The sequence below is a fragment of the Leuciscus leuciscus genome (assembly GCF_965113295.1).
Source record: "Leuciscus leuciscus genome assembly, chromosome: 7".
In the NCBI taxonomy this organism is placed as follows: Eukaryota; Metazoa; Chordata; class Actinopteri; order Cypriniformes; family Leuciscidae; genus Leuciscus; species Leuciscus leuciscus.
The window spans coordinates 23,658,435-23,682,658 of record NC_138731.1 but is presented as its reverse complement, the minus strand read 5'-3'; the positions used below and the strand labels follow the sequence as shown (position 1 = coordinate 23,682,658).

The 24,224-nt window shown below is 36.5% G+C and overlaps 1 protein-coding gene across 1 annotated transcript; it reads left to right on the top strand.

The window, feature by feature from the left end:
- Positions 1-7,879: 7,879 nt before the first annotated feature.
- Positions 7,880-23,298, top strand: ttf2 (transcription termination factor, RNA polymerase II). The gene is made up of 23 exons (XM_082175658.1): positions 7,880-8,104; positions 8,257-8,368; positions 8,514-8,600; positions 9,092-9,161; positions 9,276-10,250; positions 10,401-10,521; positions 11,949-12,128; positions 12,231-12,388; positions 12,997-13,078; positions 15,343-15,441; positions 15,613-15,763; positions 16,276-16,381; positions 16,510-16,694; positions 18,727-18,880; positions 19,204-19,295; positions 19,408-19,487; positions 19,773-19,909; positions 19,977-20,147; positions 20,253-20,305; positions 20,891-21,044; positions 21,185-21,267; positions 21,520-21,594; positions 23,017-23,298. The coding sequence occupies exons 1-23, from the start codon at positions 8,077-8,079 to the stop codon at positions 23,159-23,161; spliced, it is 3,498 nt and encodes a 1,165-aa protein (XP_082031784.1). The 5' UTR covers positions 7,880-8,076; the 3' UTR covers positions 23,162-23,298.
- Positions 23,299-24,224: the final 926 nt, after the last annotated feature.

The following is a 24,224-nucleotide window of genomic DNA, read 5'->3' as shown; positions in this document are numbered from 1 at the left end:
TAAGTCTACACTGTAAAAAAAAAATTGTTGGTTTACCTTAAAATATTGAAATAAAAAAAAATTTGATACAATGGAGATTGGTTTAATCAACAGAAACTCAACATATGATGTTATGTGAACCACATAAATTAGACAAGTTGATTAGACAAAAGAAAAATCTTTACATGATGTGATAAATCATGTAAATCTTTTTTTTTTTACAGTGTACAGTTGTGAATCTGAGCGTTTGTGCTTGTTTAAAGATTTGTGTTCATTTTTAACCAAAAAAATATTGTATAGTACATAACCTAAATATCTGCTGAATGTAAACGTAATACGAGTACACTAGAATTTACATGACATCAAAGCAAACACAAAAGAAGTGAAAGCCACAAACCTCTCATTTTAATTTCACAGGGTCTTTAAGCTAAATCAGTCATGCAGTCATGTGCTCTGTGGCTCATTATTTTAATGTGCAACGTTTGCAGTGGGTGTTTTTATATTTTACTCTATTTGTGAAGCAATGGTGTGCTGTGTATGGACAGTAATTAATGTGTTTGTGATGATGGCCTGATGTTGAGTATAGCGAGAGGTTGTCATACGGGATAGATGGTCCTGTCCGCTGTTGCTGTCCTGTCTGCTAACCGAGCGTGGCGTGACCACCAGGGGCCAGGACCAAATCACATCACACCTATCATAACTCATCCTGACTCGCCAGCTAAAACTCCATTCTGCTCATGAATATTAATACTTCTCTCACGCCATGATGTATGTGGGATTGTGTTTCTCATTTCTGGGCCTGCGGGAGAAACTGCTCAGAGAATTTGTAAATACAGTCTCCCCGCTATCCTTCATTACATTACCTGTCTGAACGGTGTCGAATCAATTTGCTGACACCACCGCCTGTGCTTTGTGTCACAGGACCTATGAAAGCGCTGAATGGAATGGGAATTACTTTCTGATGAAAGCAAACCTGTGCCACAGGTGTGTGCCTTTGTGTCATTTGTAACAAAAAAAGCATTCAAGAGGAGAGCAGACACCACGCCTCTATAGGATTACAATGAATCACGGTTCTGGGCATTGGGATGCACTGCTCAATAACATGTCATGTTTCTGACAGACCGCGGCAGAAATCAGATGGATGGATTAAAGAAGAGTGAATAAAAATGGATAAAAGAATACAGACAGCTGCCTTGGGAAAAAGATGGGATGGAGAATAGAGGTAGATTGTGTGTTCGTGTTTACAGCAGCGTGATGCTAGTTATTTTGTCTGCTTCAGCTGCATCCCAGCCTCTTAGCAAGGTCGAGCTGTCTGACAGGCCTATCACATGAAAAACAAAGAACAAGTTTCTATAATATCTCACAGCTGAGCAAGAGAGGTGTGTTTGTCTAATAAAGACTATAGAATGAACAAAAAAAAAGGATCTTTCATTGCAATAGACACCAGTGGAGACCTTGAAACATGTCTCTGTAATTACACAATTGCCTTTGTGATATAGTAAACGTGATATATTTCTTTTTTTTTACTGACGTCAGAGCTCTACGTACAAACTTTCTTTTATGAAGCTGTAACCACTTGTTTTTCCATTGACGTCAAGTTCAGGGAAATGTAGTCAGCTGGCCATATAATTTCGCAAAATAATAATTTTGACTGTACATTATATATATTATATAAACACTACAGTTCAAAAGTTTGGGTCAGTAAGATTAAAAAAACAATAAGTTTATTCAGGAAGCAATAAATTGATCAAAAGTGACATTTACATTGAAACAATTCCATTTCAAACAAATGCTGTTCTTTTGGACTTTCTATTCATCAAAGAATCATGAATCAACTGTTTTCAACATTGATAATAATAAGAAATGATTATTGAGCACAAAATCAGCATATGTGACCCTGGATCACAAAACCAGTCACAAGTCGCACGGGTATATTTGTGGCAATAGCCAACAATTCATTGAATGAGTCAAAATTATCGATTTTTCTTTTATACCAAAAATCTTTATATTGAGTGAAGATCATGTTCCATGAAGATATTTTGTAAATTTCCTACCGTAAATATATAAAACATTTATTTTTGTAAGTGAATGCAGCATAATGGCGAACATAAATGGACAATTTTAAAGGTGATTTTCTCAATGTTTGCAACCCTCAGATTGCAGATTTTCAAATAGTTGTATCTCAGCCAAATATTGTCCCATCATAATAAACCACACATCAATGGAAAGCTATTTTATACAGATGATGTATACATCTCAATTAAAAAAATTTACCCATGTGACTGGTTTTGTGGTCCAATGATTTGTGAAGGATCACGTGACACTGAAGACTGGAATAATGATGCTGAAAATTCAGCTTTGCCATCACTGGAATAATTCCAATAACTTATAGTATTAATAATTCACAATATTACATTTTTAACTTTTATTTTGATCAAATAAAAGAGACTTCTTTCAAAAACATTGAACCAATCTTTCTTAAGCCAAATGTTTGTGTATTGTTTAATTCACGCTAAATAGCAGAATGTGATAACCATTTAAATTCGATCTCATATAAATAAACAAGCCTCACATGTTGCCAGCTATAATCACTGCTAAATATCACCGGAAACTGCTGTATTTATGTTCTCTGATTTTGCTTGGTTGTTGAACACCCAACTCTCACTACAATCTACAGCCATCCATAATAGATGAGCTTTAAAATGTGTGGTTTTCTATGGGGCCTCAGCACTGCTTTAATGAGCTCTAGTTCCAGGCAATGTGAAATCCAAAGCATTTCAGGTGAGTATTGCTGTCTTATTCATTTGCCTCAGAGCAAGTGTTTAGTTTACGTGTTATTGTTTACAGAGGGAATGTTCCTACCATCTCATTTTGTTGCTTGACGTGTTTTAGATTGTGCCGAAGGGTTTCATTATTAACCTCCCCATTAAATCCAGTCTCCTATTAGCTATTGCTGTTAAGTTTTATGTAAATGAAGGGTTTCATTAGAGGGAAAGCGAGGTCATTTAGACTGGTTAATACTATTGATTTCTGTGCATCACATTGGTCTTCACTAACCTGAGCTTCAAGTATAAACATATGAAGCGTACAAACATATGAAGCATATCCACATGAACCCTTCTGAGAGTTCACAGTTGAATAAAATCACTTGAAAAGCTGGATTTGAATTGATTTAAATTCTCATACATCCCAATTAGTGGTGTTCACAAGAAAGAAATGCCTTTCTTTAGTAAAATTGCTGTCATTAGGCAAATGCGACTGCAGCTACCCTTTACAGGTACACCGCTAACCCTGTGATTTTCACCAGAGGAGGCCAACGAGGAGGAGGAGGAAAGTGAGCAGCAGAAGAAATGTACTACCTGTATTAGAGACCAAAAACTGAAAACACTTTCATTTGTTAGTTTAATTTGCCACTCTCTGCTGAAATAAAAAACGACTTAAGCCAGCCTCTGTGGTTAGCTGATTGATGGTTTAGAGATGTACTTTTAAACTGGTCAGACGTGCATTTTTGCTTAACTACCTAATTATAATTAGTTGTTGGAGAAATTAACTAACTATCACAACTGAGACCATATAACTTTGTCGCATATCCATCATTCAAACCATGTTGATTAAACATGCAGGTGGTGGAGTCATAATTTCTGCTAATTAATAGGTTTGAGATTGAGTTAATGTCAGAATATTGCTGTAAATAATGAACGTTATCTAAGGAAAACGTTCCTGAAATGGTATCCATTGTTGTGCATTACTTGCAGATGATTGTTTTAATTGTGGGTTTCTCACACATTATAATCATGGCACTCTTCAAAAACTGTGCAAACTAAAAGCTTATTAAAAAAAAAGCTTATAAAAAGCTACAGTATATAATAGAATGAAAGATATAGATTGTACTGCATGTTATGTTGCTTATTTGTAGCATGATCTATTTACTTGCAATAGTTGACTAAAAATACTTTTGGGAAACGCATCCCAGACTGGGAAACCAGCCGGCCAACTAGCTTAGAAACGGCTTGGCAGCCACCTAAACCAGTTAAACACCAGTCAGGCATGGAGACCAGTTAAACCAGCTTGACACAAGCCTACCCAGCCCAGAAGACCAGCTAAATCAGCTAAAACCCACCTTTGGCTGGATTTGTTTATTCAACAGATTTTGTAAGTTACGCCTGCTAGCTTACCTGAGTGTGTCTACTGGCTAAAAATGCTAATATATTTAGATACTGATCGATCCATGGCACATCAAAAGAAGATTGTGTTATTTCTTATTATGCTCACACTATTGCTTTTGTCCACATATTGTAATCTCTGGATAAAATTGTACGCCAAATGCATAAAAATGTAGATGTTTATCCTTCATGTACACACGCATGAAGAGATAAGATGTTGGCTTTGTAGTTGCTAGCATACCTGGAAGCAGATAGGTTACTTTTGATACTCCGCATGACGAATGATGTTCAACCATAGTGCACATTTATCAGCTCTTCTGTAATGTTGTTTGTAGTTCATTTTACACTGCTGCCACAAATTGAAGTAATGTTTCTACATTAAATGTTGTCACAACAGCAAGCTAATAAGCTGAGCTCCATTTACTTGCTCTTCTGGGGCTGAGAAATTCTGAATGATTGTGAATTAAATAATGTGCTAATAATAAAACTACTGATCGTTTTTGCTAAGAGTGTTAATCAATTCCATAATACTATGATAAATATTTCTGAAATCATTACTAACATAGAGACAAAGATTAAATGACTTAATAATACATGCCAAACTAGTTTTAAGACTAAATATCGACTAGGCCTACTATATCACTGGTATTTGCTGAGGTATTTTTTGAAGCGACTACAGTTTCTGCCTCAGCTGTCTGAATACACAACCATCTTCTTCATATTTTTGTAGCATATTCTAATTTCCTGTTTTTGTCAATAAAAACAAAAACTGATGAAACAGTTTCGTCAACTGCTTTGTTCAGTAGATGAACGATTACACTGATGAAATGTTATACTGTATATCTTTGGAGTTTCGCTTTTGTTTGTCTCCATAAGAGAGATGTGCTAATATTGTTTTAAGCTATATACTGTAGTTCTTTTTCTTCTGGTGGATGATAAAATTCCCACACAGATCAAATCCCACAGACTTATGTTGCATAAGAAAGAGATGGACTCTTCGGAGACGAAATTTCATATGTGAACACCACTCATATTTTGTAAAAATTGAGTCATATTTTGTCATGTTGTTGAGTATTTTCAGTTGATGCAAATCATTACAATTATTTCAATTTCGTTAAATTAATCTAGTTAGTTCTGTATATGCTAAAAAAGAGTTAACTAACAAGAGTTAACTAGCAAACACAAGGGTAAGAAGCAAGGCTATGATTATACAAAATACTTTGTAGAAAGTTCAGCAAAGATATCAAAATATCTTTTTTTGTTATTCAGCAAGTACCCAACACACATTCTATAAAACAAGTTTACATCATTACATGAGGTGATATCCGTGAGAATGACGATTGCAATATATAGGCCTACTTAACAATGGCAAAACCGAGAGGTGTGAAAGTATCAGATATGGAAATGAGGAAAAGTGCAGCAAAGTGGGACAACATGTAAAAATCTGTAAAAAGTGTGAAATTTTGAGATAACATAATAATACACCGTATAGAGAAAGAACTATGCCTGGAGCTTGGGTGGCTTCTGTTTTAAGGAAATGTAATGCTTTAATATTCTGATTTACACACTCTCTTTTTCTCCTGTCTCTCACACGCTCCCCAGAGTCAAAGCCAACAATTCACTCCAGCCCTGTCCTCCTTCAGTACTGTAGTACCTCGGGGAAGGAATGAGTGAGAAGCTAAGCGTAGAGAAGCTGAGAGCACTTGCCACTCTCCCTAACAGGATTATCCCTCACTGACGCTGCTGTCTCCACTCACGAGCGGATCACATTCTTAATAAACGTGTTACCTCACACTCTCAGTGGCCGCAGGTGATGTTATGTGGATGTGGCGGTGAGGGGGTTCTCACTGTCACGGTTAAACATGGGAGCTTGAATTTGTTTCACTCTCTCTGAGCACCCATAGCATTATGGGTAGGGCTACAGTATAGCTGCAATCCCACATAATCAATAATTCATTGAATAACATACACTCAGCTAAGTTAAGTCAAACGCTCTGTGACCAGCTCAAACTTTAGGGGACGTGTTTGGATTTAAGGAGTCGGCTGTTGTTGTGCTAGCACTCATGGTCGCTCAGCACTAGCTGTGAGCTAAACTCTGTTTTTGTACTTGTCGTTTCCCTGGTCTTTCAGGGAGCATCTGACTCCCAAAGCGAAGCACAAACAGACTGTCTGCCTAAATACAACAATTTCGTCACTGTGTCATCACCACCAGTTTTGGTACACAGAGAGTTCTCTGTTTATGTGTTTGTGTTACCCATGGATACGGTCACCTGCTAAGGTCAGCATTTAGTTGCTGTCTGTGATACTCTGACAGTTATTCTTCCTGGTATAAAAGCACAGAAAAAGTCAAAACATGTTATATAATAACACTTAAAAGCCATATTCTAAATGCCACTGTCTATATCTCTGTGTGTGTGTGTGTGGCTTTAGCAGTTATTAACTGCATACTGATGAGTTTTTACTCATCCTTGAGATGAGTAGCACTCGTCCTCTTGATTCCTTTTCATGACGATGAGAAATATTGCTGCTCCAGATGGCATTTCAAATAATTCATTAATTCTTTCTTCGTAGAGCAGGCAGAGATGGTAGCTACCTGCCTGGTTAGGAGAAACTTCAGACGAAGCGTAAGCTGAGCAGATGCTTAAATTTGTATTGTCAGCATGTGCTTTTGAGGCATTTACACACTCCTGAGAATGTGACTTCAGATACTTCATTGTTTATACATAATAAAGAAAAATGCTGGCTTGGAAAAACACAAATGTTGTTTGGAGGACACATAGATAACTGCAGTAATGTTCTAATGAACTAGATGAACTGCCTAAAAAGTTTTACAGTCATGACATAACAAATAAAGCCTCTTCATTTATGTATTTTAATTATTTTAATTTTATATCTATTACATTTTTAATAGTAGAGATGAAAGTGGAATCATGTGGTTCAGGTTATTCATTTTGCTTATAGGCTACACAAGCAATAAAGCTGTACATTTTAAGAAAAATAACAAAAATGAAAAGCCCATAGTGGCTTGTACGGAATACTTTCCAATTATTAAAAAAAAAAATCTTTAAAGATTTTTCCATAGTGAAATAAATACATAAAAAGGAGGTTGAGTATTATTATTATTAGGAATAAAAAGTATATAATTGTAGGCTAATAGAAGAACCACTATGTGAAAAGGTGTTCTGAAGAAAGCTGGATGAAGATCATTTGAAGATATTTCTTTGGGGTGGTGATGAACCTAGAAGTTGTAGTTAAAAATTGCGAAGCAGTCTTGGAGATATTTGAAGGTGATTTCAGTGCACATGAGAAAACTGCCCAACGTTTCTGGTGAAGATGCAGAACAAAGGGTACTTTATTAGCCCCAGCCTATGTTAAAATGTGAGGTATAGCCTATAGCTCAATATGAGGTATCTATCATGGATGGATTATAGGCCTATTCGTAGCACTTTATATGGAAATCAAGGTGTATGCATATTCACGCAGATCAAATTCATGATTTTCCCCTGTTAGCAGGGAACTAATTGTAGGCCTACAGTATGGCTGAGCAGCACAGTGACATTAGCTCATGCTCAACACCCTTAATCATATTCAAAACACCAACATGACGCGTCACTTCCATTCATGTGCAAATGACTCCACCTGCTGGAATATCAGAAGAAATTACATTTGGCATAATTTGTTTGGTCAATAGGGCAACATGCCCGTACAAAATGTATCATAGTAAACAAAGCTTCTGCAAAAATACCAAAGCTACTACTAATTTTGTTACTGATGTGCACATTTAAATACATTAACGTTAGTTTGGTATTTTCAGTAATGCATTTATTGGCTACATTACAGATTACGTCATCAAAACCGCGACAGCGGCGGCAGTTTGTGTTCATAGTGAAAGTGAAGCCGGTGAGTGAATGAAATAAACCGCTGTCATAAGAAGATGGAAAGAGTTTTGTGTGAAACACATGGTGAGTACTGTACACGTTTATCAGTGTAAAGATTATTGTTGAACAGTTTTACTCTGTAAGCAGTAGGCTATGTGTTCACAAGCTGTAGCTCCAGACAACGATGCATGGATGCGAATAATAATAAAAAAAGGCTAATTCTTTGTGTTATTCAGGCAGTACATGTTTGTTGAAGACTGGTGTAAAGGAAGGACCGAATAAAGGCAAAAGTTTCTATGTTTGCACTGCGCGTGATGCAACGCCCTGCAACTTTTCACTGCCCACAGAGTGTGTACACACCTTTATGCATTATAATAATGTCAGCATCATTTTATTTCCCCTATATCCATGGACACATTCACATGGGAATTATTTATCATGTGTATGGGTCAGTATGTTTCCCTGCTTTTAGGATATCATGTATGTTTTTCAGGATCCCCCCATCTCACTGCCTTCAGCATGAAGACTCCATGGTTGAACTTCAAACACTAATTTACAGTGAAAAACAGGACAAATACAAGTAAGGGTTATGCTTTATACCTATCTACTATATACCTACTGTGAGACTGAAAATTTGAAGTGTTGGGGAGGACAGATCCAGTAGAAACAAATATGAACAAAGAAGAACTCGGTTTGGTCAATTGAGAGGATACATCAATGACTAATTCAAATAGTTATTGAAATCATATGCAAACTCAGTTGGTGTTATTTCTACAATTCTGATAATTCTATAAATATTCCATACAAGGAGTTCTGTTCCACTACATGAATGTGGTTACTTGGAGATAAAAGAGACTCAATCTCCTTAATTCATAAGCAAGTGTTATAGGTTTGTCTTGTCATAAATCCAAGACACCTCTTCTCTTAACATCTATGACAGCAACTGAACACATGGAGACTCGTTCTTTTGTTTTTCAAATTTCCAAACAATATTTGTAATATAGCAGTGAAAGGAAGAGAGGGAAGGATTATGAATCCATACCATTAATACTTTATTTCTTTCATAATCAGGTTGTTTTATCGCTGTATGCTTGGAAAAACTGAGGGACAGAAGTGGTGTGGGTGTGTTCCGTGGAGAGAGGTGAATTTTGATATATATATTGTGGACACAAATATATAAGTAAATATGTGTTTACTTAAGACTTTATGAATATATTTCTTGCCAAAATTCAGTTGTTTTACAATCTTCTTGCAGAAAGACCCTGAGAGACGGACTGATTTGTCAGACAAAGATACTCAATCCTCCAGCCTCACTCCAGTCAGGAACCCTTTCAAAGTCAAGACAAAACAAGACAAATCTTCAGAACACAGGAGGGATCCAGATGCTGAAAAGGATAGAGGAGAGGTTAAAGGTGAAAATAAACATGTGAACGGTGAAGATCATGGTAGTGCTAAAAAGAAAGAAGGCCGTTTCAAGACAACAGAGATAGAAGGGAATAATAAGAATGGCCCAGTTGGTCAAAGTGTCTTGGACAGAGAGGGGAAAGACTCTGGAGGTTCAGAGTCCTGGAGGAACAAGAAGCTTCCCGCTGGGATGAAGATAAAGAAGAGAGTGTCTGATGATGAGAGACCGAGGAGCATAGCTGAGGACGAGACGTGCCCTGAGAGTCCAAACTCCGTGAAGGAAAGTGTTCAAGGACCGTGTGAATCTGAGACCGGCATCAAAGTCCCGCAGGAGCAGAAGCCTACAAAAAAAACAGGCAGCTCTCCACAAAGCCCTTCAAAAAGCTTATCTGGACGTGATAAGAAACCTTCGGTAGAGAATAAAACAAAGGATGACTGCTCAAACAAGCAAAGCACTTCTAATTCAAAATCAGTTACAGATAAAACTCAAAGCCTGGAGAGCAAGAGCCAGTCACCTTCATGCTCCACATTACGGGATGTGCCAGTTTCTGAAAAGCCCTCAGCACTCAATGTTCAGAAGACAGTACCAAACCAGAGTCAGGAGATGGACCAGAAGGGCATAGCGCGGTTCGGTGAGTGGAGTGATGAGGATGATGATGTTCAGCTGGTGTCGGTACAGCCTCCCACCCAGCAGAGTGCTCCGACTCCAGCTGCACCTGTCCAGAAAACACTCACCTCTTACCCTGGTTTCCAGCCTGCCTCTAAAGTCCAGGGTCAGTCTGAGGACCTCCACATCCATCTCGCAGCCCAGCTCAAGCAGAAGAAGGTTACTCGCTCTTTATTGCTTTTTTTTTTCTTAAGTACAGTTAGTATTCTGTGATAGTTACAATAATAGTGATATAATTTACATTCGATTTTACTTATGTTGCTTAACACTCACTTTTTATCCCTTTATCGGTGTTCCATCTTTTCTCAGGCCACTCTTTCAGTGGTGAATGTATCTGCTCTGCCAGATAAAGGAGAGCGTTTGAAGAGTCAGGTGAAGGAGCTGGAAGACGCCCTGGGATCTCTGAGTTTGACCACAGCTTCTCTATCTGGTAAAACTGATGCTATTCATATGTGACTTGAATATGCCTCTGCTATAATGAGCATGGTTTTTATTTATATTTAAATTTATTTTGGTATTTTTTTTAGTGGTGGGATGCGCTACTGTTCCAAAGTTTGGGATCAGTAATATAAAATTAAAAATTAAAAACTTTTATTCAGCAAGAATGCATTAAATAAATAAAAAGTGACAGTAAAGACATTTTCCCCGGTTTCACAGACAAGGCTTAAGCTAGTCCCAGACTGAAATGCATGTTTGAGCCGTTTCAACTGAAAGAAACTTGCACTGACAAATCTTAAAATGTCAGTGCAATTGTTTTGTCTCAAGATGTACACCAGTTATTTTTCTAAGACACGTTTATAAAAGTTACTTAAATGCCCTAATTTAACTAAGGCCTAATCCTAGCTAAGCCCTGTCTGTGAAACCAGGCCTAAATGTTACAAAATATTTCTGTTTCAAAGAAGTTCCTTTTGATCTTTCTATTCAACAAAGAAACCTGAAAATTTTTTTTTTTTAAATTACAGTTTCCTCAAAAATATTAAGCTGCAACTGTTTTCAACATTGATAATAATAATAAATGTTTCTTAAGCACCAAATCAGTATATTAGAATGATTTCTGAAGGATCATGTGACTCTAAAGACTGGAGTAATGATGCTGAAAATTCCGCTTTGCCATCACAGGAATACATTACATAAAATATTTTAAAATAGAAAACATTTATTTTAAGTAATAATAGTAATACTATTTACAATATTACTGCTTTTACTGTATTTTTTATTAAAAAAATGCAGCCTTAGTGACCATGAGTGACTTCTTTCAAAAACATTTAAAAAATCTTACAGACCTCCAACTTTAACCAGAAGTGTAAATGTGAGGGTGAATCAACTGTCCCAATATTATAATAAATGAAAAAGCCTCAATATAGGAATTACATTTTTGAAACCCTGATAATTTTTTTTGAAATGTGATTTAGCATAATCTTTTTATTATTATTTCTTAAACAAAAAATATATATTTTACCAAAACTGATTTACAGCATTTTTTCAACATTTGAAAAAAATGTTTGCCTTCGAAAAATCATGTGTTATAACTAACATGTAGGGGGGTACTCGATCTCAAGAGAACTTGATCTTGACCTTTCTATACATACTTATTGACTCCTTCTGTTACATCAGCCATAAGTTCAACATTGACCTGTTGAACATATTTCTTTCCAAAGGGTACACAAAAGGGTATACCCTTTTTTATTTTTAACAACTAAAGGTTAGTTTAGGTTGTAAAATAAAATTTGGTGTGACACCCCATAAATGTAATGATTTTTATGCATTAATAATAATTTAGCTTTATAAACCTAATACCCTCATACTGTGGAAAAATGGTTGAAATATAAATGAATTCATCTAATTATTTAAATGTAGAGCCTCAAGATAAAGACAGAGCAGAGGCAGAACATAAGCCCACACACAGCCTGTCCAATCCATTCAGTCGTCCTGGAGGCACCATCCTCCTGCCCAAAGCTCCTGCTCCCATGCTGAAGGAATCATCTGGTGCCTCGCTGGGCCTGAACCTGAGCCAAGGCTACACCCAGATGTATGGAGGTATAGTGTTTAATCTCATTCTTCTCTTACAAATTGGTGTTTTCTGTGCCCATTTAATTTGTAAGTGTATTGATGTTCTGATTTGGCCGGTTGTTTCTTCAGTGAATCCTCAGAGCCAGGCTTTCTATGGTGGCAAGATGACTGAGAACAGACTGCTGGCTGTCCGCAATGCCACCACTGAGGTCATCGACCATCTGCACAACTCACTGGAGTCCTGCCCTACAGAAGACACAGAGGTACAGGATCCCAAAGGAATCAAGGTAAGTCAGTTTAGACTATAAATCAGTATTATTTTGTTCATCCAATTTATTCACTCTTAAACTGTTTAAAAGGTGACTAAACGCACCATATTACCATAGTCTAATTTACAGAAATGTTATTATACAGCTCTATTGCTATAAAGAGATATTAAAGACCTTGTCAAATAAAATTTGTTTTGTTTTGTGATTTTATTTTATTTCATTATTTTTTAAGCTAGAAGTCATTTATACTGTACTCTTAAACATTGGCACAATTATTTTCATAAATTTTTTTTTCAGTTGTAGCAGATATGCACTTATAGATATGCACTTAGGCAGATATAAAACGTACATTGTTTCTCTTTGGAGGAAACCAAATCAAAGTATTGATGATCTTGTACGTGAATTACCTTAGTAACTATGAGTATTTATTTTAATTAAAAGATAGTGAGTGTTTGAAACTTGAGCATAATTAGCTAGTTTCTCATTTTTTTGTGCAATAGTTGGAATGGTTAAATAATGCTGTTATAGTAAGATGGGATATGAAAGTCACTTCACATTATTTATACCATCTTACTAACTAAATCAGCATTATTTAACCATGACTTTGTCATGATGATTTTCACAAGGTGGAGCTGTTGCCTCATCAGAGGAAAGCTTTGGCCTGGCTGCTGTGGAGAGAGACACAGAAACCCTGCGGAGGAATTTTGGGTAATGCTCAGTGCTCTTATAAGAATGGTTGATGTTTCAATTTAACATGTATTTTTGTGTATTTTTATTTTATTTATTCAGCCCTGAGAAGATGATCAGGATCCCAATGTGATGCGGAAGGATTTTGCATCATACTGTCATACTACATTACATTATTCATTCATTTCATTTCATTTCTAAAGCATTTTACTACTGCACATGTAGACCCAAATTCTACAAACACGTACACACACAAAAAATACAATAAAATATAAAACATAAAACAAGATGAATGATCTATGGTATCAGTTAAAGGGATGGTTCACCCAAAAAATAAATATTCTCTCATCATGTACTCACCCTCATGCTATCCCCAATGTATATGACCCCCAAAAAAAATTTGGCAAAAAATCAATTTCTGTGAATCCATGTAATGCCACTGAATGGCTTCTGCTCATATGACGCTTAAAAATCCACACACATCAATCATGCCAGTAATCCAGATCACCTCAGTGGATGAATCAGTGTCTTCTGAGGCAAAATGATAGGCGTGTGTAAGAAAAGTAATTTTTCTAACTTGAACTATAAATCAATGCTTCCAGTGTACTGTCATACGAGCGATCACGAGAGGGACTGAAGAAAGAAAGACATATACATCATCAGGGATGGCATGAGGAGTAAATGAAGAGAGAATTTTCATTTTTTGGTGAACCATCCCTTTAAACACACACACACACACACACACACACACACACACACACACACACACACACACACACACACACACACACACACACACACACACACACACACACACACACACACACACACACACACACACACACACTCACACACACACACACACACACACACACTAGTCCTACTCCTTAAAAGAAAAAAAAGAATTTGTTTACACAAACTTTAAAACTATTGACAGATGCAAGCCTCAGACCCACAATGGAAAAAAACTTGATCCCCTGAAGTTTTAAATACATCTGTGAAATAAGTAGTTTGTTTGTTGATGTCAGTGAACTAGACAAGGCGAAGAGTGATGAGCTCAGAAACAAATGCAGGAGCCATTCCATGCACTGCTTTAAAAACACACAGCAGGACCTTGTATTTTATCATGAGCTCAACCAGCAGCCACCCGAGTGAGGCCAAAATAGGAGTTAGTTATTACTCATAACTAACTGCAAGCGTGAAATAGAGGCCTGGTAGGACCACACATAAAGAATTGTACAGTACAAACATAACCCCCAGATTGCTTACTTCATCGTGAAGATAGTCTGACCACGGACCTAAATAATGTCTGTCTTTCCCTGATTTAACTGAACCAGACTGAGCCATTCAGCTCTTAACCTTATCCGAACACATCAAGAGTTGATTAAAAACACAATTATCTCCTGGTTTCAGAGGGATATAAATTTGTATATGTGTATATATTGTATATTTGTATATAAAGTGATAAGACGTTATTCTGTCTCTCTCTCTCTCTCTCTCTCTCTCTCTCTCTCTCTCTCTCTCTATTTGTATATAAAGTGATAAGACGTTATTATTTATATATATATATATATATATATATATATATATAAATAAGAGGAAATGGTCACTAAATATTGATTTTAGTAAAAAAACAAAAAAAAAACATGATTATGTGAAAATAAAAATACTGCTTATATGAGAAATGCAACAACAAAAGCTATGTAGCAAAAAAGTTGCCTGAGTTTTAGTGGTATTTGATCATGGAGTGATGCGATTGACCAATAACAAACCAGTATCCTGGAGAACTGAGCAATAATCTATCATAATGCAGGAAAACTCTTGAAGCCTAATATTAAACTACAGCCAGTTCTGTTTACAGTCTGCATAGACAAATTTTCACCATGAAATCAAGTCATTTCATTTCTATGATTCTCAGAGGTAGGAGTAAATATGATTTTTCTTTTCCAATTTGCTTCAGTAGCACAATAATATATCCATGACAATATTTCCATAACTTTCTCAAAGTGGCAAAAAAATGTAAATAGAAATGTGAATTATATCAGTCAGAAAAGAGAGAGAATTTACTGTCACTCCCTCAGCATTTTTATATTTTAACACCAATGTAATGTATAATGCAAATTATAGTGTTACAAATGTACATCAATTAAAAAAAATGAAAATATATTTAAAAAAACATAGCTAGATTTATGATGTTAATAACTGTGGAAATGTCAACACAGTTTGTGAAAAGGTTTCATTGAACTTGTTAATGTTATTATTATTATTATATATTTTTTTTTAAGCTGATGACATGGGCCTGGGAAAGACCCTCACAATGATCTCCCTCATTCTGTCTCAGAAGAAGAAGGATGAAAAACTGGAGGAATGGATTTCTAAAAATGGTATCCATCAATGATTAATAGCTCAAACCCTTAGATGTTCAATTTGTCTGTGTGTGATTTTGTGTGTGTGTGTTTTATTTGATTAGGGCTTTCTGCCATGCCTGCTATTCTCAAAGCTGTTGTATACTCTAACAGATGCAGAATTGTATGTATCATAATTACCATCCTCAGATTCCACCATAGTGGCATCTCAGGGGACGTTGATCATCTGTCCTGCTTCTCTGGTGCATCACTGGAAGAACGAGATTGACAAGCGTGTAAAGAGTAGTCGCCTCAGTGTGTATTTGTACCATGGCCCCAACCGACAGAGGAGTTCAAGCATGTAGGCCACGCACTTACATACACACCAGCAGCAGAAGGATCATATACACATATATCTGTGAAGCATTTAGCAAATCATACATGATGAAACTCGCATGCATACACATTCAGTAGTGCCAAAAATGACTTGGACACTTCAGTTGCACAAACATGTAAAATTGCTATTACATGAAATACAAAATATCAAACCATGTGACAATTATTTACTCAATAGATCCACAAAATGCACAGTAGTTGAAGTCTGCTCCCCTCAGGTTTTTACTACATTTATTTAAAAATAAATCCCACTGGGTTGTTGGGATTGGTTATTTGATTTTTTTTCTTTTCTTTTTTTTCTTCTTTTTTTTTCTCTCAAACTAAATTTATACATTTTTATGTATCCAAATACTTTTTTGGTCACTGTGCAATCAGCCTCAATCAGCTCTCATAAGTTCTATTTCCTGTTGTAATTTTTTGTCTCACTTTTTGCTTTTGCTCGTTCTTTATCTTAATCTCTCTTCCTGTCTCCACCAGCCTTGCTGAGCATGATGTGGTGATCACTACATACAGTCTGGTCTCTAAGGAGATCCCTGTGCAGAAGGAGGATGCGGATAAACCCTCTCGGGACTCTGATCATGTGGTATGAATAGAGACCACAACATTTGAATGATTCATTAGATTGGCTGAGATGTTTGAGGGCCTGGACCTGTTAGTTTTGTTGTCCCAGTACCAAAAGTTGCTTTAAGTAGCTATTTCTTCTGGTTGTAGGCCTCAGACCTGCCGCCTCTTTTACGTGTTGCCTGGGCACGTGTGATTCTCGATGAGGCTCACAACATTAAGAACCCTAAGGTCCAGACGTCCATGGCGGTGTGTAAGCTGCGGGCTCGATCCCGCTGGGCTGTCACTGGAACCCCTATTCAGAACAACCTGCTGGATATGTATTCACTACTCAAGTACGATCGGTTTGGGCTCTTTCTTGCTACATTTCGAGACATATCCCAGGACTTTGTTCAGACAAGCAGCAAAAATATTTAGGCATAAGGTGGCAAAAAAAAGAAAGAATGATTGAATAAATTAGGCATTTGAATGATAGACATTGACTATGAAGTAAATAGAGAATTAGTGAACGATTTTGGCCAGAGCATGACTTATACCTTAGTCATAATCTCTGTGTCTGTCAGAACCAGACTGTGAGCCATCCAGCTCTTTAACCTTATCCAAACACAACAAGAGTGAATTAAAAACACAATTATCTCCTGGTATCAAATGGAGATAAATTGTGTATATGTTGTATATTTGTATATAAAGGGATAGTTATATTTAAATTTAAAAAAAGATCATGCCCAGAGGCTGCATGTACATATTATACTTGTTAAATAAATCAGTGGAAATGGTCACTAAATATATATATATATATATATTTTTTTTTTATTATGTGAAAATAAAACATACAGCTGATATGAGAAAAACACAACTACCAAAGCTATGTAGCAAAATGGTTGCCTTTTGGGGTTGCCTGGGGTAAGTTTTAGTGGTATTTGATCATGGACTGATGCGATTGACCAATAACAAACCAGTATTCTGGAGAGCTGAGCAATAATCTATCATAATGCAGGAAAACTCTTGAAATATAATATTAACTACAGCCAGTTCTGTTTACAGTCTGCATAAAAAATATATTGTCACCATGAAATTAAGTCCCTTCTCACATTTAAAATATGGACCCTTCTCACATTTCCATGGTTCTCAGAGGTAGGAGTAAATATGATTTTTCTTTTCCCATTTGCCCCAATAGCCCAATAAAATATCCATGACAATGTTATCATAACTTTCTCAAAGTGGCAAAAAAATAAAATAAAATAAATAATAGAAATATTATTTATATCAGTCAGCATTTTTGTATTTTAACACCAATGTAATGTATAACACAAACGATAGTGTAACAAATGTGTACATCAATAAAAAAATTAATTATATATATATATATATATTTGCGCCTTATGCCTACACATTTTTTGCTGCCTGTCAGAACATGCTGGACAATGAGACACAATATGTGACCCTGGATCACAAAACCAGTCACAAGTCGCACGGGTATATTTGTGGCAATTGCCAACAATACGTTGTATGGGTCTAAATTATCGATTTTTCTTTTATGCCAAAAATCATTAGGATATTAAGTAAAGATCATGTTCCATGAAGATATTTTGTAAATTTCCTACCATAAATATATGAAACAGTTTTATTTGTGAGTGGATGCAGCACAATTGCGAACATTAATGGACAACTTTAAAGGTGATTTTTTTTTTTTCAATGATTTTTTTTTTTTTTTTTTGCACCCTCAGATTCCAGATTTTCAAATAGTTGTATCTCGGCCAAATATTGTCCTATCCTAACAAACCATACATCAATGGGCATCTTATTTATTCAACTTTCAGATGATGTATACATCTCAATTTCAAAAACGTGACTCATGTGACTGGTTTTGTGATCCAGGGTCACATAAATGCATGAACATTTTAAACATTCAATTAAACCTGACATCAACATGCGTTTTGTATCATTCCAATCCATCTCTTGTATGATCAGAGAGAAATCCGATCTCACTTACCTTCACAAAAAGAAAGTCATCACTTGCATATTAAATAAGTTAATTGTTAACTGAAACATTTCATTTCTCATGTTCTATTTCTTTATAAACTCCTCAGTAAAGGATGGGATTGGAAGTGAAGAAAACAGGAGATCGTTTGTAAAATTCTCTCTTTGGGAGACTAATGAGAGAAACAAGATCCCAAGTGTTATCCAGTGAAATAATTTTCGTAAATAATCTGATATTGTTGATTCAGTCGAGTGAGTGAATAACAAGAGCTGAGTATCTGTTGGCCAAGATTCTGCAGCACAGTGATTGAACGATTCAGTCCGTCATAGAGATGTATAATGTGGCAGACTACTTTAACTGCTGTTGTTTTTGCACATGCTGTGCAGGTTTCTGAGATGCTCTCCTTTTGATGAGTTTAAGCTGTGGAAGTCTCAAGTGGATAATGGCTCAAAGAGAGGAGGAGAGAGACTGAACATCCTCACCAGAGCACTGCTGTTTCGCAGGACCAAAGACCAGCTGGACTCTTCTGGAAAACCACTGGTACACACACACACACAATGTGTAGTTTTCATAGTCTTAAAATTAATATAAACCTCAGGCTTTGAAAAGCTTTATTAGGGACATTTTAAATTGTGGTTTCCTTACCTGAAAATGAATAAAATCCTAAAATGTCTTGGAAATTTCTATAGTGAGCATACATTTTTATTTATTTAATTTTTTTATGCTCAGACTATTTAATAAACTAGAAATTGTTCTTTGTGAGTGTTATCTTAAGTGATCCATTATCACAAATGACAAAAAAAGATTATGCAGATGTAATGGTTACCTGAAGGAATCTTGTAACGTTTGTGCCTCTGTTCCAGGTTTCTCTGCCCGATCGGACCTGCGAGGTTCACAGATTGAAGCTGTCTGAAGATGAGCAGGCTGTATATGATGTTGTGTTTGCACAATCCAGGTATACCATGTCACTGAACCCCAGTTTTTATGCATATTTATTCAGTACATTTCTTGACGTTTTGCGTGCATGGTGTCTCATAAGGACATTGGCTTGTCTTCTCCCTCCCCAGGTCCACACTTCAAAACTATCTTAAAAGACATGAAGGAGGAAACACTAAAAAGGCAGACAATAGTAATCCTTTTGAGAAAGGCAAGCAGTCTCTATTATAACATGCTCTTAGCTAAGGACTGAGTATTAGCAAGTGTTTATTCTGTTGTTATGAAGTCTTACGTTTTCAGTCTTAAGCTTGTACACATGAGTGGTCATGGAGTGGTGTGTATGCGCACAGTTAATACAATGGGAAAAAAACAAAGGCACTTTGTCTAATTTATCTTCTCTTTTCATATTTGTAACGTGATGGACAATAGAAACTGTTTTATGCAGATTTATTGGCATTATTATAGTTTCCCAGTAATGATTGTGCTTGTGTCTCAGTTGCACGGGAGTTTGGGATGTCTCAGCAGGACTCGCTGTCTTCCTCCCAGCAGCCTCAGGCCTCCAGCACCATCCACATCCTGTCACTGCTGCTGCGTCTCAGGCAGTGCTGCTGCCACCCGTCTCTGCTCAAGAAGGTGATGTTCCCTCACTGTCTCACACACACTTATTCTCTTGTTCACATACTGATGTGTGTTTTTCCAGACTCTAGATCAGACAGAGCTGCAGGGGGATGGTGTTGCTCTGTCTCTAGAAGAGCAGCTGTGTGCTCTGTCTCTCTCTGAGCCTTCAGACTCTGACCCTAAAGACACCGTCTCTCTCAATGGCACTCGATTCTCCTCTGAGCTCTTCCAGGACACTCGTGAAAGCACTAAGGTGAACATACTCTGCCGTACCCTGCTGTGTCTAATGTATCTGCAGTATATGAGCTTCTATTATATTTTATTATAAAATATTTATCCTTTTTTTTATTTGTTTCAGATTTCAGCCATTCTGACAGAATTAAAAGAAATTAGAAAGAAAGATCAAAAAAGGTATGTCAACTGCACTTTCAGTTTAGATGGCAGTGCTGTAGGTACCTGCCTAAATATTTCTTACCATCCATTATAAATATTTTTGACAATTTAATTTATTGTTTTTTCTTTGCATATTTGTGACACAGATCATTGTGTCAAATTCAAACTAGTCTCCATGTCTTGATAAAACTGCATAAAAAAATTAAGAAACTGTTTATTATAATTTATAACTTATTTTTTTCTCATTTTGGTGGCTTCCTTTGCGAAATATTCAGGTTTTTATTTAGGTAATGGAAAATGATGTAGTAAATGTTAGGGTATATTGTTTGTTCTGCTGTGTATAGTAAAACCTGCAAGCCAGCATAACGACAGTCCTTTGTACACTAAACATAAAATTGGCATTTATTTATTCAAATGATGGGTATCTGACATACAAATTGAAATCTGCCAAAAATGATTTATAAAATAGAGAACTAGTGGAAAGGTCTTGGTAATTTGTCAAAGAATGAACTGAATATTTCACAATCTAGAGGGGCAGATAATTTGACTTTTTGACTTTTACTTACATTTGGTACTTGACTAGTGTTCATTTTGGATTGGCAGTGTGATTGTGTCTCAGTGGACCAGCATGCTGCACATTGTTGCTGTTCACTTGAAGAAAATGGGTCTGACGTTTGCAGTAATCGATGGCACCGTCAATCCCAAACGCAGAATGGACCTAGTGGAGGAGTTCAACACTAACCCTAAAGGACCACAGGCATGTGATCACATTGAGAGGCATTAATAAGAGAGGGTTTAATATTGAGAGGGTTTAATAAGACAAACATTAATTTGATGACTGCTGGTGTACTCAGCTGCTGTGTCCATTGAAATGAAGAAGCCTTCTGCTCATTGCAGGTGATGCTGGTGTCTCTGTGTGCTGGAGGTGTGGGGATCAATCTGATTGGAGGGAATCATCTGTTCCTCATCGACATGCATTGGTGAGCCACTTCATAAATCCTCACATTTTTAACAATGAAATGTCAATTTTTACATTAAAAATAGATCACGTGAATACCTCCAACTGCTTGTTTGAATTCTTGAATATTGGGAGGTCAGTCAGTTACAAGGTGCTAAGCTATTACCAAATAAAACATTAAAACACAAACACAACTGCTTCGGTTCATACTGCAAGTTGGTATGCTCTGAAGAGACCAGATGGACATGTAAATAAACTGGGCTTTCATTCACAGGAACCCAGCACTAGAGGACCAGGCCTGTGATCGGATCTATAGGGTGGGACAATGCCGGGATGTTACAATTCACAGGTGAGGGGTTGATGTTGCTTTTGTTCAGTAATAAACATTTGAAATTACACATTAATATTGCAATTAGTAGTTTTCTGTCATGTAAGCAAATCAGCTCGCAAGCAGCTGATGGAAATCTGCACAACAGTGACATGTAGCCTGACTTTTTGACTTACAGTTCATCTTTCAGCAACATGTAACACCATCAACTACAGGTCAGCGGCAGAAAATGGTTTATAAGGCATAGCCTAGCATTTAAAAAAAGAATTGCACCAATGTGTTGCTTTTGTTTGGCTGTACAGAAAATAGAAGAAATGAAGGAAAGTTTTAAAGGGATACTTCACCGTTTTTTCATATTAAACTATGTTATTCCCTTAACTAAGACAAGTTGATACATACCTCTCTCGTCTCAGTGCGTGCACTAAATCGCTCTGTCTTGCGGCGAAACTTTGTTAGCACTTAGCTTAGTCCAGTTCATTCAATATGGGCCAAGCAGAGAAGCTACCAAACACCTCCACGTTTTCCCTATTTAAATACAGTTACTCGCGTAGTGTAACTCGACCTAGGACGGTGACACAAAACAAAACGTTGCGCTTTTCTAAGCGTGTAAAATGGATAACTATATTGTATGGCGGAATACCATAGCAAGTGCTTGGAAGCACTTCGACTTCGGCGCAGTAATATCTTCACTAGAGGAAGCGGGGGCCGGTGAGATTACCACTTGCTATGGTATTCCGCCATACAATATAGTTATCCATTTTACACGCTTAGAAAAGCGCAACGTTTTGTTTTGTGTCACCGTCCTAGGTCGAGTTACACTACGCGAGTAACTGTATTTAAATAGGGAAAACGTGGAGGTGTTTGGTAGCTTCTCTGCTTGGCCCATATTGAATGAACTGGACTAAGCTAAGTGCTAACAAAGTTTCGCGCGCAAGACAGAGCGATTTAGTGCACGCACTGAGACGAGAGAGGTATGTATCAACTCGTCTTAGTTAAGGGAATAACATAGTTTAATATGAAAAAACGGTGAAGTATCCCTTTAACTGAATTAATTTCCATCCAAAAGTCATGAGCCTGGTTATATCACTGAGTTAACTGAATAGTTATGCACCTTAAGATTGAATTAAACTCTTTCAAATATTTGACTTCACTAATCTTGTAAAATGATACTTGCTTTGAGGGCACTCATCGTATCTACCAATCAGACTGCTGCATCCTGACAGACAGATATTACATAGAAGCCAGATAATCAGATCAGAACTGCCAGTTTTCTGACAATCGGTCAGTGAATAGTTTGTGGGTCGTCCATGAGTGTGCTCCCTGAGGCTTAACTCAAAACATATTATGTCTTGCGTTTACAGTCATTTTACAATTCTAAAAACGTACTTTACACTGTATATTATCTGTTAGTGGATAGTGCCATGTGGTTCCATCTACCCACAGGTTTGTGTGTGACGGTACAGTGGAAGACAAGATCTCTTCACTACAGGAGAAGAAGAAGGAGTTGGCTCAGAAAGTCTTGTCTGGAACTGGATCCTCATTCACTAAACTGTCTCTGGCAGATCTCAGGGTGATCTTTGGTGTATGATGTGCGTTTTTATTTCAGAAAGTAAATATTAATCTAACATAATTTTATCTACTTTTGTTTTTGTCATGAAAGCAAAGACTTTATATTAAAATGCTGCATGTTTAAATTGAATAAATTTAAGGAATGTCACTAGGTAATTGTCTGTCTTTTTTAATTGTTCCTCAGCTGTAATATAAGAGGTCTAAAGCATATGAAATACGAGATTTGATTTAAGAAATAGTGACTCCCCATAAAAAGTTAACGGCACCTATTGGTGTTCAATTATTTGTTTCTATTATATATTATTTTATGTCTATAAATTATATTGTATGTGTGTAAATGTTATTTATCTATATTTTAGGTGTATAATTCTATATACATATATGTGTATGTTCTCTAAATGACTGTAAGTCTCATTTTCTGGATCGCTGTGGAACAGTGGGAAACAAAAGTATAAGCTACAGTACTGGCTGCTTGATGTTTTAACATCACAGACTAAGACAGTAGTACGCGTTACTAGATGTTACTACTAGATGTTATCAGTTAATTCTCTAATATCTCTGTTCAGTTCCTCAGTGTGTGCATTTGTAGGCATGTTATGTTTTTATGTTTAGGTTACCATGAATTGGCACTGTCCCTGACAAAAGTTATTTGATTTGTAAAGCCTACGCAGAGTTCCCTGGGCATTGAAATGCTTGTGACAAGGCTGCAACTCTGACAGTACAGGAAATTGTGTAGACAGAGAGATTGTGTGTCAGCAGACGTTTACTTTGTAAACAAATATCATTTTTTATTCTTCAAACAGTGAAGTGAAGCTCAGCAGCAGCAAATGTACAGTACGCAGCAAAAAGTACACCATAGGATGTAAACTAACACTGCATACAGTAAAAGAAGATGAGCACATAGTGACAGTATGTAGATTAATAAATGCCATTTAGTTTGGCTCAAAGTTATTAAAGTTAGCAAACAGGTTAATTTTATTTGTTAGTTGCACTGCATGAAAGCTTGCATTTCCTGACTGTTGTTCTATAAACAAAGTTTCTAAAAATGTTAATGTCTTGAGAAAATTACCATCCTGCTCAAC

What these genes read in the sequence shown, in the direction of transcription:
- ttf2 (XM_082175658.1), top strand. Translation starts at nt 8,077, where the DNA reads ATGGAAAGAGTTTTGTGTGAAACACATG. An exon ending in AGTTTTGTGTGAAACACATG is followed by an intron (nt 8,105 to 8,256) that starts GTGAGTACTGTA and finishes TGTGTTATTCAG; the next exon opens with GCAGTACATGTTTGTTGAAG. An exon ending in ACCCTGCGGAGGAATTTTGG is followed by an intron (nt 13,079 to 15,342) that starts GTAATGCTCAGT and finishes TTTTTTTTTAAG; the next exon opens with CTGATGACATGGGCCTGGGA.